Genomic DNA, 15,136 nt, shown 5'->3' with positions numbered 1-15,136 from the left:
TGTTTATAAAACAGTGCTGATTAAAATAGTAGTGAAAAAGGTAGTAAGGTAGTTACTATGATGTGGCTTTCAAAGTGCATCTATCAGCATAATCTTCCTTAGAAAATATTAATAGATAAGTAGTGATAAGTACTGTAAGGTAATACTGGAGAAAGAAATATATACACGCAAAGTATAGATGTGTGTGTGTATTTTTGTGTATATATGTAATTTATATCTATCTATCTATCTTTAATGCATAGCATTTTGGTTTTGGAGGTTCGTTTTACAGTCACCAGTTCTGAATTCTATTACAGCACATAAAATGATGCTAAATAATTGCATTTGTATATTGTTTTTTCCTGTATATGTCAAAATGCTTAAAAAATTGGGGGGCATTAGAACTTAAAAAGTACTTTACCTTGCTTAATCAAGCCTGTGAGGAATGTAACATCACTTAGCTTACATTTTTGTCTTAATGATTCCATCACTTTTAATTATAAAAATGTTTCTTTTTGGTATTGCATGTGTTGTTAGGGAATATTCAATATAAATCGATCAAGATTGCAGATAAAAAGGAGAGAGTCTTTCTCCAGATACTTGAAACTGGTCAGTGATCAGAGCTGGTGCCTGCTTGAACCAGTGCTGTTGTTCTCCCACACCCATGCAACCATAACATGCACAACATCAACATTCAGCATGATGTGGAAACTTTGCATTGCCTTCTCTTTGATCTTCACTATTGCATTTAGATCCTTGGTGGAGCAGAGGAGCAAGAGAGAGAGACGAAGATGTATCTAAGTTGATAGTAGGAACAGCTTTGAGATAAGGGAAGCAAGTTGCTTCCTGTCTGGTGTAGTCACACCTGTTTACGTAAGAAACCTGTGACATGTTTTGTAAATGAGTTTGTTTTTGAGTAGATCACTAGTAACTCTCTGCCCTCAAGTGTTACTGTCCATGAATTTTTCCTGTGAGGTTTTTTTCCCAGTGCCCTCCATGACAAATGAACACATTTCTGTGTCAGTGTGTTGCTGAACATCATATACCATATGGTATGATACCACTTAGGTGGTGAAGACGCTTTTAAAGCAGATAACAACACCTGGGTTTCTTGAAGGGCTGGTTCATTTCACCAGCAGTCCTGTTCTGAATGCCTTACAAAGGAGCTTGTCCTATTCCACTGGACTCCTAAATTAGCTCCCTGTAGTAGGTGGTTTGAATAGTTCCATCGTCGACCATTTTCACTTGCAGTGGGAATTCAGGTGCTTAGAAGTGAACCAAACTCTTCCATTCCTATTTCTGTTCAAGCTACCTGTGCCTCATGGAGTTGTCAAGGAAGATTGTCTTCCCAGGAACCCTGGAGAACTGTCCTGTAAGGTAAGGCATTTTTTTCTGCTGATAAATATTTAATGAGCAAGATTCCTGTTGCATTAAAGTATCAAGTGCGTTAGACTTTAAAGGCTACACTGAGAAATGTAACAGTGGTTTATTAAATCCTTCTGTTTCTTCAATAAAAACAAAGCAACCACCAAAACAAAACCCAATAACAGTGGTTCGCCTTATAGCACAGGGACATTCTGCTTATGGAGCACAGCACCAGTAATTACTTTGAGTGCCAGAAGGGAGAGGAAACTGGTAACATTCCCCTATCTTGTAGGAAGATAATCACTCCCCTGGCTGAGTATCTAAAACGTGGGCAAAAGATAAGTGAGTAGTTTTATGAAGTGCTGTACATGATAGATCAGCGAATTGGCTTTGACGTGCGGGCTTCAAAGTATTTTCCTCTCTCGGCTTCTACAGACCTAACCTGTTTTTAGGGCATGATCATATTAATATTAAATAGCTGGTATAAATTATAGCTATGAGCAGCCTTTTTGATTATTATCAGAAACCTACATGGCTGAAATAGATTTTTATGCAATCTATGTTATCTGTTGTAATTCGTATTATTCTGGCCTTATCTTTTCCCATGTTGGGCTTTTTGTATGCAATGAATTACTTTGAATGTAATTCACGGAGAGTGCTTGTCATCAGTACAGTCTAAAGATTCCTAGTGGGTGGGATAGAGAGGAAAGCTTAGCATTTTGAAAATAATTTCCCTTTATAAAGATCCCACAACAAAATTGTCATTTCTCCTCGGTGTTATTTTCCTGTAAGCAAAGGCCTAGTGGCTTGCTCACCCCTCTAAAATTCTCGGCAGTCAGCAGATGTGCTGCTCTTGCTGAGTGTGCTGGGGAGAGTTGGGATGGGGTGTTTTCTCCGAGCAAGGAAGAGTAACTGGCGGCTCGCAGTACCAAGCAACAGTGCAAAATTTGGCCACAACTCTTGCAATAAGGGTTGCTATCAATGCTCCATATTTCTGACCCACAGAGATAGCTGAGGCTTTGTCTATACTGGGAAAAGTTACATGCCTTCCCTTCCTTTTACTGGCTCAAAAGTATAGATTTTTGGGGAAATGCATTGTGGTTTACCCTGGCGAAAGGCATACAGAATTCAGACCCATAACCGTGTGACCAACACCAACTGTTGCCTCCAAAGGTGATTCAATGATACCAAGAACAACATGGTGACCAAAGTCGGAAAATGACTTTCAGAGTATGTAACAGAGAATCTCTCTTAGTATCTTCCGTGATTTATAAACTACTTGGATTTATTTGTTGTTGTCAGGATTCAAATCGCCCTCCAAAAGTTTCTGACACAAGTGCACCTCATGCTGTAGTCCTGCATGATTTTCCTGCAGGTAAGTAAATGTGAACATTCTGGAAGCATATTTTATTCCAAAATTTTCAAATGGGAATTTTCTTAGGAATTAGAGCTCAAAAATGATGAGGAACCTCAGCCTGGAAGGTCTGCATGTAGAATTGTTCAAATCCACGGGTTTAGCTATAGTTGGGCCAGTTTTTTAGTTAAAGGTCACTGGTTTATCAAGTATAATTAAGACTTTTTGAAAACTGATTTTGCTTTTGTCTGTGGTATTTACATTAAGAAGGTTTTACTTAAAGAAAATCAGTGAGTGTGACAACTACCGTTAACCGAAATGATGCTGTCTTACAGAGCATGCTGATGACTTGGACCTTCATTCTGGAGACACCGTTTGTCTTCTGGAGAAAATCGATACCGAGTGGTACAGAGGAAAATGTGGGAATCGCACAGGGATATTTCCTGCCAGCTTTGTTAAAGTAGTTGTATGTAGGCTTTGTATACGTTGCTACATAAGGTCCTATTGCATTGGTTTTCTGGTTCTATTTTACTATAGCTGCTGTGTGTTTAACTCCATTATGTATTTAGATAATCTCTTTTCCCTTTGGTAACACAGAAGATGTATCAACTTGTTTGTATGGTATTAGAAAGATGCTTGATTTGGCACAACCCATCTGTGTTACGGGGATTATTTTGCTGTTAATTTGAAGCCAAGTGAGAAAATCACGGCCCTTACCAGATTCTCTTTGTTAACCTGGGTAGTTTCTTAGGGTCTACAGAGCAGATTGTTTTTCACAGCTGCATGTAAGAATCAACAATGAGTAAGATGATTGCTTTTTGTGCCTCCCTCCCACCCCCTGGCTTCTCTCACGTTCTTGTCCCTTGAACTGTGCTGGAATCTCCACTTTTATAGCCATGTAGTGACTTTGGTCAGAGCAGCAGTTGGGCCCAACAAAACATTTTTTTTTTTTTCTTCCCAGAATATTTTTTTTCCATCTGGATCAATTTGCCCAAGTGGCTTGCTAAGTGGCTGCACAAATGGTTGTGCTGGCACAGTGCAAGGAGACTGTGTTGTTGCAAATGAGCAGCTTAAAGCAATCCTGTTACTGAATGTGACACTTGACACTAAACGGCAGGCAAGAGACAGGTGCTGTTTTGTAGCCCAATAGCAATTAATTGAGTGCCTCATCTTTAAAGGAGATACAGCGTGGTTCACTGCATCAAAAGCTGGGTCAAATCTATGGCAAGCCTGAGTCTGAGATTGAAGTCCATTCTGTGGCAGTAGGAATGGCCGTTGGGCTATCCACACCAGCCATACGGACACAGAGGAATGCTAAACTGACACCAGGATGCAGTGAAGGTGTGTGACTGGGCATTAAAGACAGTCAGTCTGTGTCGTGCTGGGACAGCTGGCAGAGATGAGCGCTGCTGCTACAGGGACAATACCAAGTTATTTGGTAACCATCAGTGTGTGTTACACAGGGTGTCTTTGGTTTGTAATAGCATTACTGGAGAAGAATTTTAAGATTTGAGAAGTGCTGAAGAATAAAAACTCAGGGGCAGTAGTAATGGAACAACACTTGATTTGCTTTCATGAAAAAGATTTGTTAACTGAATTGATTAGCTGCCTCTACGCAGACCAAAAATGTAATTTAAAAGTTCTACCGATGGCTAATAGAGAAAAGATTTTATGTTAAAGCCATGGAATGAGTATTTGGGGTCAAATTCGGCATTGATACAGACAGATACAACTTATAAGAGCTAGGGAAGATGTGTTTTAGATTTCTATTTTAGTTGGAAAAGGTGGATACCCCTGTGAATGCAAAATCTTTTGTTTCAGAAAAATTAAAAAAAAAAGAAAGAAAAAGAGCGCAGTAGATGAGGCTAACTTACTGAGTGATTTCTCCTGTTTATTCGTGTCAGATTTGATCTTGATACAAGGTCTCTATACAATATGCTATAGTTTGTTTTACAGTATTGAGCTGGGTAGTAGCTTGATGTCTGGACACCTAACAATACTAAATTATTACTTCCCATAGAACCTTCAGAACACCACAGATACCAGCTCCTCTAGAAAGAGCACTGCAAAGATTATTTGTCCTAATAGGCAGCATGATTTCCTCCAGTCCTTCACATAAGTTAATGAAAGATTCTTGTTGATTTTTATGGGAACTGGCTCATGCGATAGTGAGCTGTAACCCAAAGCTCCTCGCCGGGGTCTCTCGGCTTGTAGTCTTATACATCTCACAGATCATCCTTCATGTCACACCAAAAATACCATCAAAATCCTCTTAGGATAAAGGACTTCAATGCTGTCTGTTTAATATAACTGTATTGATTTTCTAAATTATATTTCTCCAATTCCAGTGAGATTTGTGAGATGTGTTTTTGTTTGGAGGACAGCTGGCTACCAAAGCCCTGAAAGGATATGTGTAAACAATAATTTTGTCTATTGTGATATATTGTGCTAGTAAATAATAGAAAGCAATTACTAATTGAAAGTTGGGAGCTAAATGCAACACCATGTAGTAGCATCCAGTCCCATATTCTGTCAATCCGTCATGCCAGAAGTAGAAACAGTAAACCAGCTTCATAAAACAAAACATTAAATAATGCTCCTTGTTTGCATGAGATAGGAAAATGAGAAATTGGGCATACAAAACCGAAATCTACATTAATATTGTCATATATCATGCTGTGCTGGTGTCTATAGAGCATCACATGGAGGTCATAACTGGAGTTGATGTTTAGCTGAAAAATAGATTATTTTAACCAGTTCCAAATTTATTGTAGTTATGTTGCCATGAGTTTGAAGTGGAAGATTTAATTGATTTAATTTATTTTGTTGTCTTATTAGATTGATGTTCCAGAAGAAGGCAACAGGAAAAAAATACCCTGTTCATCACAATGTATTAAGTGAGTCAGATAAATCTTATTTTCTTTTTCATCTTGATTTACTAGGAGAAAGAAAGATAACTTTGAAGCAGGTGTTATTTGTGCTGAGGTTAGTATGGTTAACAGTTTCTTCACCAAAATATATTTTAAAAATAAAGATGTCAAAACTGAAAGTTTATGATGTTTTAACAAGACTCATTCAGGTAAAAAAGCCTAATAACTCATTTCTTGGCTTCAAAATGTTTTATAATATATGTTTATATAGATATATTCCCCTTCACTCACTTTCCTTCCTCTTACGAGCTGTATTAGAAGAACATCTCCCACAATTTTTCATGAAAATTGGTTACAGAAACTGTGAACCGATCTGTTTAACTTCAGCAAGGTTGTACTCCACTCTCTTTGCTCCTGGCCTTGCTACTTTCTTTCAGTATCCTCATAAGGTGTAACCTGGTAGGGCTCCTACTCATTTAAAAGAACAAGATAAAATTGGACGGAATATAGCTGTACTTTAAGTAGAGAAATCTATCTAACCTTAAAGTGTAAAACTACACAGCTGCATCTAAAGCTCCCCAGATCAAATTATCAAATGTACTTCAAATGCTTTCATTTCTGATTTGCAAACAACTTGTACGAAGACTTGTGGGCAAGGAACAACTTTTCATGACATTTTTACTCAATGATAATTTATTGTATTTCACAATCATTAATTGCAGCAATTAAAACAAATTCAGGCAGAGGCAGGAACTAGTATCAATGGGACCATTGAGTTTGTTCTTCAGATAGAGCTTGGCTTGTCTTGACTGAAACGTTATTTTTAAAAGCTGCTTCTGCCACTAGGAAAGAAACAGAAAGTGCTAGCTCTGTTCTGCAAAGCGAGTTCTTTTCTGCAAATATCTGCAAAGATATGAGTGGAGGACAGGGGTCGGAACCAAGCTGCTTACACTGGTTGTACGCTGTGATGGTTTAGAAAAAATTAAAGCCTATTACCACATTATTCTAACATAGTATTTCTGATAAATCACAAGTTTTCTTAATTTATTAAATTTATTGTAATAGTTCATCAAATTATTAAATGTATTTAAGTGAGGAAAAAAGTGGGGTTTTTTTCAGTACTATACCAAATTACGTAAAATTTATCAGATGCATTGATGTTTGTTTCTTTGATAGATAATTTATTTCCTAATGCCTGGCATAGATTTTACAGAATAAAGTTTGTCAAAGCAGATAAAAACTAGCTTCCCCCCATGAAACCTCCATGTATTTGGGATTTGAGACAAATACACAACACCCACGCCCCACTCATGTTTGACTGTATCTAAATTGGATGCTAGCTCAAAAAACCATCAAACTCTTAACAAAAGCATATCAGGACAGTTAGTTGGATACGGGCAAAAATGTTAAATGGGACAGGTAGCCCAGAAATAGTGATATTTTGTTGTTGTTTGGAAGAGAAACAGTCTCATGCAAAATACTGTAACAGCCAGGAATTGCGATGCAGAAGTTGCATCCAGTTCTTCCAGACACCATACTCATCCTCCTCAGAAAGCAGAGATGAGAACCAGAGCCAGACCCCACTTTTCCACCTGTTTTAGCTTGAGTGCATTCTTTCACCATTTTCAGTAAAAATATCAATCCATATTTTGCACAACGCTGCCTTATTATTAAGTGGACAATAATAATAAATAAGCAAAGTAAATTTCTCTTCTGTTTGTGCAGAGGCCCAAGATGTGTAGCACGATTTGAATATATTGGAGATCAGAAAGATGAGCTCAGTTTTTCAGAAGGTGAAACTATTGTCCTTAAAGAATATGTAAACGAAGAGTGGGCCAAAGGAGAGCTCAGAGGTGCATCTGGAATTTTCCCCTTGAACTTTGTGGAAATAATTGAAGATCTGCCTGGAACAGGTATGAATATCTTTGCAAAAATCTTCCAGAACATGATTTTGTACTACATGCAGATAGGTAGCTTATAGGAGAAAAGTGCAAAAGGGCAATGAATGCGGGAAGAAGGTAGAAAGGGAGAGAAGACAGATAAGAAAAATCAAAAGGAACAGTAGGACTTCTTAAGAAGTTATTCTTAATAATCACTTTGATTTTAATAATCTTAATAATCACTTTGATCACTAAAATCTCTATCATTATTAATATTTTGAATAGTCATCACTGGTCTTCTAAGTTGTCCTTTACTTATGTAGGTACAGGAGCAGCACTGAAGAACAAGGTGGAGGTTTCTTCTTCCCTTCCTCAGGTAATAAAAATTTATAGGTGAGGGCTGGAATTTACATAGCAGTTTCGTAGATTTACATAGACTTTCTATTATAATGCCAGATTAGCTGCACAACTCGAAACCTGAATGTAACACAACTCCCACAGCACACAGTGCTGCATGGGCACATCTTGAATTCTGACAGTTGGCCTAAACTGATTGAATTCACAGCTTCTGGCAAGTTAACATAAATGAGTTTTTATCCTTTGTGCTTAAGCAAATTCTTATTAGCTCTATTTTAAGTATTGCTGCAGTGGTCTAATTTTGAATTTATTAATCCTGTCCCCTGCCACCAATGATAAAAAGGAATGCGTCTGAGCCTGTGGTAATTGCTGGAATGCCATTCTAGCCTACATCTGCAGTGACACTATTGTATGAGAGAAAGTCAGGACACCAGTGTTCTGTACAGCTGCTTTCACCGGTACCCATCAGCTTATGGGCTCCATTAACACATCTAAAATTAATGCATTTCTTCTGTTCACTTGAATAGAACAACAGACACTCAGCAGAGTGGTGTGAAGCGCTTCACGATTTTACAGCAGAAACCAAAGATGATTTATCCTTTAAAAAGGGAGACTACATCCAAATACTGGAACAAGTAGATTCAGAGTGGTATAGAGGAAGACTGAATGAAAAGGAAGGGATTTTCCCAGCAGTTTTTGTGCAGACCTGCTCAGGTACAGTGCTCCTACTAGATGGCAATTCATTATTCCTTGGGTTGTGACAGTCATGACAGTTCTGGGAGAACCCAGCTATTCCATCGCATTAAGAAGCTATGCACCACCACAGTCCTTAATATCCTAAAGCTAAACTAGATGTTGAACCACCCTCTCTAATTATGGCAATATGCTCTAGCCAGAAAGTAGTCTGCAAGGTGATACGGATTCTGGGATGTTTAAAGTGTGGTTTGGGCACAGGCAAAAGAGGCCCATTGAGCTGCCTTTAGTAGGAATTTAGGGGTACAAAAGGTGTGTGTGTGTGTGTGTGTGTGTGTGTAAACCAGGTTCTCCCTCAGCTGAAGAGAAACACTGCGACACAGCCAAAGAGCTGGTAGAGCTGTAAATAACTGCTGTGTCTTGGCACAGAACTATTGTAATCCCCTTTCTGAAGCAAGGAATTAGCACTGCTTGCTCTTCTCAAGCTTCTGTTTGGTCCCCAAATCAACACAGTCAAAACCTTCACAGAGGACACAGAAAATCACATTTTTTTCCCCATAGTTTTTGCAAGTAAAACCATGGGTGAAAGTTGACAGGAAATAAACTCCACCTAACTGGCAAATAGCATGCACCGAGTGCCACTTCATCTTCAAGTACAAAGAGGAAAAGACAGCTTTTATTAGATATCACCACTGGAAAGTTCAAGTAAGTGAACTTTAACTTTAGCCCTCTTAGAAGCAGAACCATGAGAACGTGGTAGTACTGTAAAATGAACTGGTGGCAGTAGAGGTTTTTATTCCTAAGTAGCAGTAGTAATAACAACCTGGACACCCTGTAGCATACCAGTGGGGAGAAAACACAGGAATGACAGGAAGCTTCTCCAGAAACAGATTTATTTCATTACAATCCAAATAACCCGTCTTGTCAATGTTCTGCAGCCAGGGCAGAGCTGTCACAGTCTGTAGGAGGGAAGAAAGGAAAAGCCAAAGCTCTTTATGATTTTCATGGAGAAAATGAAGATGAGCTTTCCTTCAAAGTGAGTACCACTTTTTGCCCAATTTTCTAAAAGGTCTTATGCTCCTAAAGAATGCTAAAAATAGGATTTATCCACTGTGAAAATAGGCTTGGTACAAGAAAGAGCAAAGCACGCAGGCATAGACATTAACACATTTGATAAATGGTCTCTCTACAAAAATTTTTGCCCTTACCACTTCTGTTTCATAATGGTGAAATCTTCACTGAAGACACTGAAGAGAGGTGAGGACTTGCAGAATTCCTCCAGCTTCTCTGATCCAGTAAATATAATAGGCAAACAAACCTTATTTTGCAGTATGTTCAGTTCTTGATCAGTTGATATGGTCAAGGGAGCCTCTTTTTTAACTAGAAAGACAGCAATGAGAAGGAGGATAATAGTAAGAGTGCCAGCGCTACAGCAGCAATGCCTCTGAGGGACACCTAGTGCAGCAAAATCTAAGAGTTTGGCAGCACAATACATAGTTGCCATGGGAGCAAGGGAGAGAAATTAAATACTTGCTGGATGTCCAGATAATATTAAGAGGCACGAACAAGAAACAGCATGCCCTTGTAGACTCAAAAGTCATGATTTAAGTAACTGTGTCCTCAAAAGCAAGTTTCCGAGAAACAGCGGACTTTCACAGCAGGCCCAAAATTGTGTTTATCAGCTGGAACCCACTGTTTTCTCTTCTAAAACCAGCAAAATAGTTAGTTTCAGCATTAGCAGCTTGCATTGCAATGCTGAAAGGATAGATGATTCCTTAAATCAGAAAAGGGGAAGAGAGGCCAGGGCCCGGACAGTACTTGATATGAAGGGTGTGGCATAGAACAATGAGAACAGGAACAAGGATCAAACACAGGAGCTGCAGTTTATTTTGAACAGACACATGGAGCTACTTAGACGATTGCCTTCCTTTTTTGGAAGGAAAAGTTTCTAAAGGAAAGAGGAAAGTTTCTAAGTGCTGGAAAACATTGGGAGTAAATTGCGGGGGGGAAGCTTTGAAGTGTTTTAAGAAAAGAAACCCTCATAATGGAGCAGAGAAATACACACAAATAACAAGTAAAGGCAGGGGGCTTGTGAGCCAGCTCTCTAGCGTACCTACCTACCTGGAGAGCTTAAGTAACACAGAAAGCTATCCAGCAGTGCTGGTTTTTTCCTTCTGGACAGCAGTGATTGTTCAGCATAGACAAGTATTTACCTTAAGAGAAGCTTCAGGTGGTTTTGGCTAACAACCTCAAGGAAATGTAACCACCAGAAGAGACTGGCCACATCCTCCTCCTCTTCTATTTGATTGATAACAATTGCTTCTGAGGAACATCAGCTATGTATGCATTAACATTGCATGGTACGGTGTACTGGCTCATGTCACTCCTTCTCTTACAGGCAGGTGATACAATAACAGAGCTGGAATCTGTAGACGAGGACTGGATGAGTGGAGAGATGCAAGGAAAGTCTGGGATATTTCCCAAGAACTTTGTTCAGATTTTAAAAACACCATGAAGTGTTGCCTCTCTTTGTACTCCCTGCATGTGGGAGAGAATGTTTTCTATCCTAAAGACACAGCAAAGACATCAATGTGTTTTGACTATCAATGTTTTGCACTACTTTTTCTAGACAGTCATACTAGTGTCTTGAAGTCAAATAAGAACATTTTAGTCTTTTGTGACAGCATATGTAGTCATGCTTCATGAATGCTCTGAGAGCAAATACAAGCAGGATTTTTAGCTGCTTCTGACGAGGGAAATACTGTGGTGCAACACCATTTTAACTTAAATAGCATTCTAGTATGTTTACTATCTGGTATTACATCTATCATGTACAAAGTCTGCATAAAGTAAGCTTCTTTGGGCTTCTTTAAAAACTTTTTTAAATCCAAATTTAAAAAATTGTTTTTAAGATATAATTGCAGCACTCAGTAGGTAGATCAAGTTTGATAATCAGGTTTCATTAGTGCTTAACTTCCACATTACCAGTAGAATTCACTTGTTCTTTTGACTTAGAGGATAAGGACGATAACTGATATTTCATAGTAGAAAAGTATCAAATCTAGTACTGATAAGAGGGAAAACTCAGAAGCAAACCCTTGTATAGTCTTCTGTTCTTAGCCCAAGCTGATCATACAGGAAGGTCACAAAAGTATTTTGCCTCTTAACAAATAACATTCAAACCGGTATGAACCTTCTTAGACCTTCCTCCCTTCCCCCAACACCCTTTACAGATGCAGGTTTAGATGTTTCTACTGTTTTTTGAGCACCATCGTACCCTTCTTTCCCAGCTGAAGTTAGCTGTGACAGACAGCATTTACTGAGCTTTCTCAGATGCCCTCCATGCAGTGGCTGCACTATTCCAACTATTTGCCCCTCCACCCCCTTCATGTAAGTGGAAAGCCAGTCTTCACTCAGTCTGCATTTCGTTTGTCACTCAAGCACTGGAACATACTTCAGTAACACCATTCCTGTCCTTAACATGAAGGATATTATACAGCCTTGGTTTTAGCTTTCAGCAGACACGGGATTAGTTTTCAGTTTGTTACCACATACCAACTATACTGAGCATCATTATAAATGGTCTGTCGAGGCCTTACGGAAAACACGCCTGGCAAGAGGTTACTTCAAGAAGCTCTAACAAAGGCATTTAATAAAAAGCAGCAGTGTCACTTGAGTGACAAACTAAAGACAGACATGATTGAGGTGGCTTCACATTATAAGAAACTCTGGTAGTAAATACCTTTTTGCAATGCTTGGCTTCTGACAAAATAGCTAAATGCATCTTGATTAACTGCTAACTTCATCAGACTGGAATAGAAAAAATTATGCTGCAGTTGGCTCTTTCATTGCTGACAGTATTCCATTACTTTTGTACTATGTAACAAAAAGGAACCAGTAAGCTGTTAGCATGAGTCATTACTTCAGAGGCGCCGGTCACTAGGTATCAAGATACCCTGACAAGATTTTTCTTTGTGGGTTTGGAAGTTCAGATTGCAAAAGGGACAACAGTTGAGTGGTGGATGGAGACTGGAAACTAAAATTGTCATGATTGACTTAGAGATAGTTTTGACGTAAGTCATGTGCCTGCCTACAACTTTATCAATACATGGTCCAAGTATTAGAGCAACAGATCATAGATTCATAGAATAGTTTGGGTTGGAAGGGACCTTAAAGATCATCTAGTTCCAAGCCCCCTGCCATGGGCGGGGATATCTCCCACTAGACCAGGCTGCTCAAAGCCCCATCCAGCCCGGCCTGGAACACTTCCAGGGATGGGGCATCCACAGCTTCTCTGGGCAACCTGTGCCAGTGACTCACCACCCTCATAGTAAAGAATTTCTTCCTGATATCTAAGCTTATATTAATATATCTAATATATATCCAAAAAGATCGGGGTGCATCTAAATTGGCATCTAAGCAAGCTGGTGAGGGTGGCCCTCCCCTCCCCGTGCCCTGCTTTTTGGTTACCATCACAGCAGGCAGACACAAGGTTACAGCCAAAACTGAACTGAAGGAGTCCGCCGCATCCAGCCTCGGTAGCAGACTGGAGCTCACCTGAAGCGAGTCCAAGGAACATGCAGCAGACACATGAGGTCCTCAGCACTGTTTCGTTCTGTAGTCACTGTTATGCCACAGTACTTCAAATATAGACACAGGCGTCAGCCCTCCGTTTTTCTTCTCTAGAAGCTTCACGAATGTGAAGTGGTGTATATTTAAACTGCACCAACACCATTCAGGCCACTGGGGGATGAAGACCACACTAAGTTTTAATGAACCAAGAACTAGATTTCTACTTTCATGAAGGGGATTAACTTCATAAAAACAATTATAAATTATATGCTGTTCTAGAAAGATGGAAACATGAGAATTTATACAGCTATCATTCAGTTTTACCATCCCCAACAAGCCTTTCTGGAACTCCTGTGGAATCAAACATAGGTTATAACCTAAGTCCACCTCCGAGGCCAACCCTTCCCGCTCTCCAAGCTTTCCTACCAGGAGATGCCAAAGGTTCTTGTTGTTTATCCCAATAAAACAGCCATCTCCTTCTAGAGAAATCCAAGGGAACAAATATATAGATAGCTCTCCTGATGCCTGCAAAGTCCCCACTCAAGACACTTCAACCATAAACTTTCAGTGGCTCACCCTATCAAAACAGGCTTCTTCCACCATGACCGGTGCCAGCACAATTCCTGACCCTCCAGTGCGCACAGCAGGGGGAGCACAGCAGAACCCAGCAAAGCCCACAACAACAAACAGAAACCCAGCTCCTGCAAAGACACACCGCAGCATTGTCATGGTGGATGAGGCTTCAGTGTATGATGTTTACTTACTGTTTGTCTGGCAGTTTTCTAAGATTTTGATACAAGTCTCAAAAGTAGAACTGAATTTTTTCTATTATTTTTTTTTCAATTTCTTCTTCCCCGTTTTTATAATTGTGTATGGGCCAGTTGTTTTTGTAACTTCCACTGAATGTTTAACGTCAGTGCCTGTCAATAGAGAAAACCACTCTGCTTTATTTTAATCATCTCCTCCCTATTAAGTAGGGCAGGAAGAGCAGCAAAGCCTTACATCCAGGGCAAGGAGTGCCACCTAAAGGCTGCTTGCATTACTACAGCGTATTTATTAAAACCGAAGCAAGTTAGATGCTTGGCTTTTACAGGAAGGGACTTTCTTAAGCCTTGATGCCTAGTATCACCATGAAACTGCATACAGATTATAACATAAAATTCCTGCGGTGTACAGTACATAATCTGCAAAAAAAAAAAAAAAACAACCAAGAATGAGGTGGAGTACAAATCCTAACTGCAATATAGTAGCAAATTTCATCTGTAACCTTGAAATTCAGCTATATCCCCATACATTAGTATGATAATAAAAGCCTCATTTATCAAAATACTTTGTTTGACCTACCCTCTGGAAATATCTTCAGGAGGACGTCTTTGTTCTGTGTACGATTAATGGTGTCCTAAATAAATCTGTTAAGTCCAGTAAGTTTGTTATGGTACCTCTGTAAATTAAGAATGTATTTAACCAATAAAATTTTTATAATTAAGTCACAATGGCATTTTTATGGTCTTATGCTGTGGAGAGCCGAGCTTTCCACTTGACATGACAGTTTTGGATCTTATTCGGCTTACGTATTTAACCCAACAGGAAAAAAAACCAACCAACCAATAAACCAAACACCCCACCCCAATAATACAATAGTATCACATCCCTTTACAAGTAGTCCAAACACCTCAGAGAATCCTGATGGCTGTTCATCATCCTGATGAATAAACACAGTTTATTCAAGCCTTCAGACCTGGGTACATTTCACACTTAACCACCTGCAGAATCGTCCCTGGCTCTCATGCAAGATGGTGATGCTCTGCTGTTGCCACAGCAGGGTTACTTGTGATGCAGACATGGGCCGAGCCTGAGCCAATTAGCAATTCCACACATACTTTCAGTGTGCTCTGCTGATTGCTGCTACTCATACATCATGATTTTCCAGCTGATGCTTGTATAGAGAATACAGAGGATGCACAAAATTTTCCTTCCTGCTTACTTCACCCCCCCGAAATAATTTTGTAAAGCACACATTTGCCCAGAACCCCTATGTGGTAATGCCAGCAGGCTACTGTTCCAAA

The 15,136-nt window shown here is 39.4% G+C and overlaps 1 protein-coding gene across 5 annotated transcripts in view; it reads left to right on the top strand.

Annotated features, from left to right (window-relative positions):
- Nucleotides 1–11,780, top strand: part of SH3D19 (SH3 domain containing 19) — a 110,749-nt gene extending 98,969 nt beyond the window's left edge. For all 5 annotated transcript variants that reach the window (XM_063336561.1, XM_063336560.1, XM_063336558.1 and 2 more), the window contains 9 exons: nucleotides 1,288–1,356; nucleotides 2,647–2,719; nucleotides 3,034–3,164; nucleotides 5,537–5,595; nucleotides 7,294–7,481; nucleotides 7,772–7,824; nucleotides 8,333–8,519; nucleotides 9,437–9,534; nucleotides 10,897–11,780. In XM_063336561.1, the coding sequence (XP_063192631.1) occupies nucleotides 1,288–1,356; nucleotides 2,647–2,719; nucleotides 3,034–3,164; nucleotides 5,537–5,595; nucleotides 7,294–7,481; nucleotides 7,772–7,824; nucleotides 8,333–8,519; nucleotides 9,437–9,534; nucleotides 10,897–11,013 (975 nt within the window). In that variant the 3' untranslated portion in view covers nucleotides 11,014–11,780. The remainder of the gene's footprint in view (nucleotides 1–1,287; nucleotides 1,357–2,646; nucleotides 2,720–3,033; nucleotides 3,165–5,536; nucleotides 5,596–7,293; nucleotides 7,482–7,771; nucleotides 7,825–8,332; nucleotides 8,520–9,436; nucleotides 9,535–10,896) is intronic.
- The last annotated feature ends 3,356 nt before the right edge of the window (nucleotides 11,781–15,136 follow it).

The sequence above is a fragment of the Chroicocephalus ridibundus genome, chromosome 5, assembly GCF_963924245.1.
Source record: "Chroicocephalus ridibundus chromosome 5, bChrRid1.1, whole genome shotgun sequence".
NCBI lineage: Eukaryota > Metazoa > Chordata > Aves > Charadriiformes > Laridae > Chroicocephalus > Chroicocephalus ridibundus.
The sequence above is the reverse complement of the archived record's forward strand: the minus strand, read 5'-3'. Positions and strand labels throughout refer to the sequence as shown.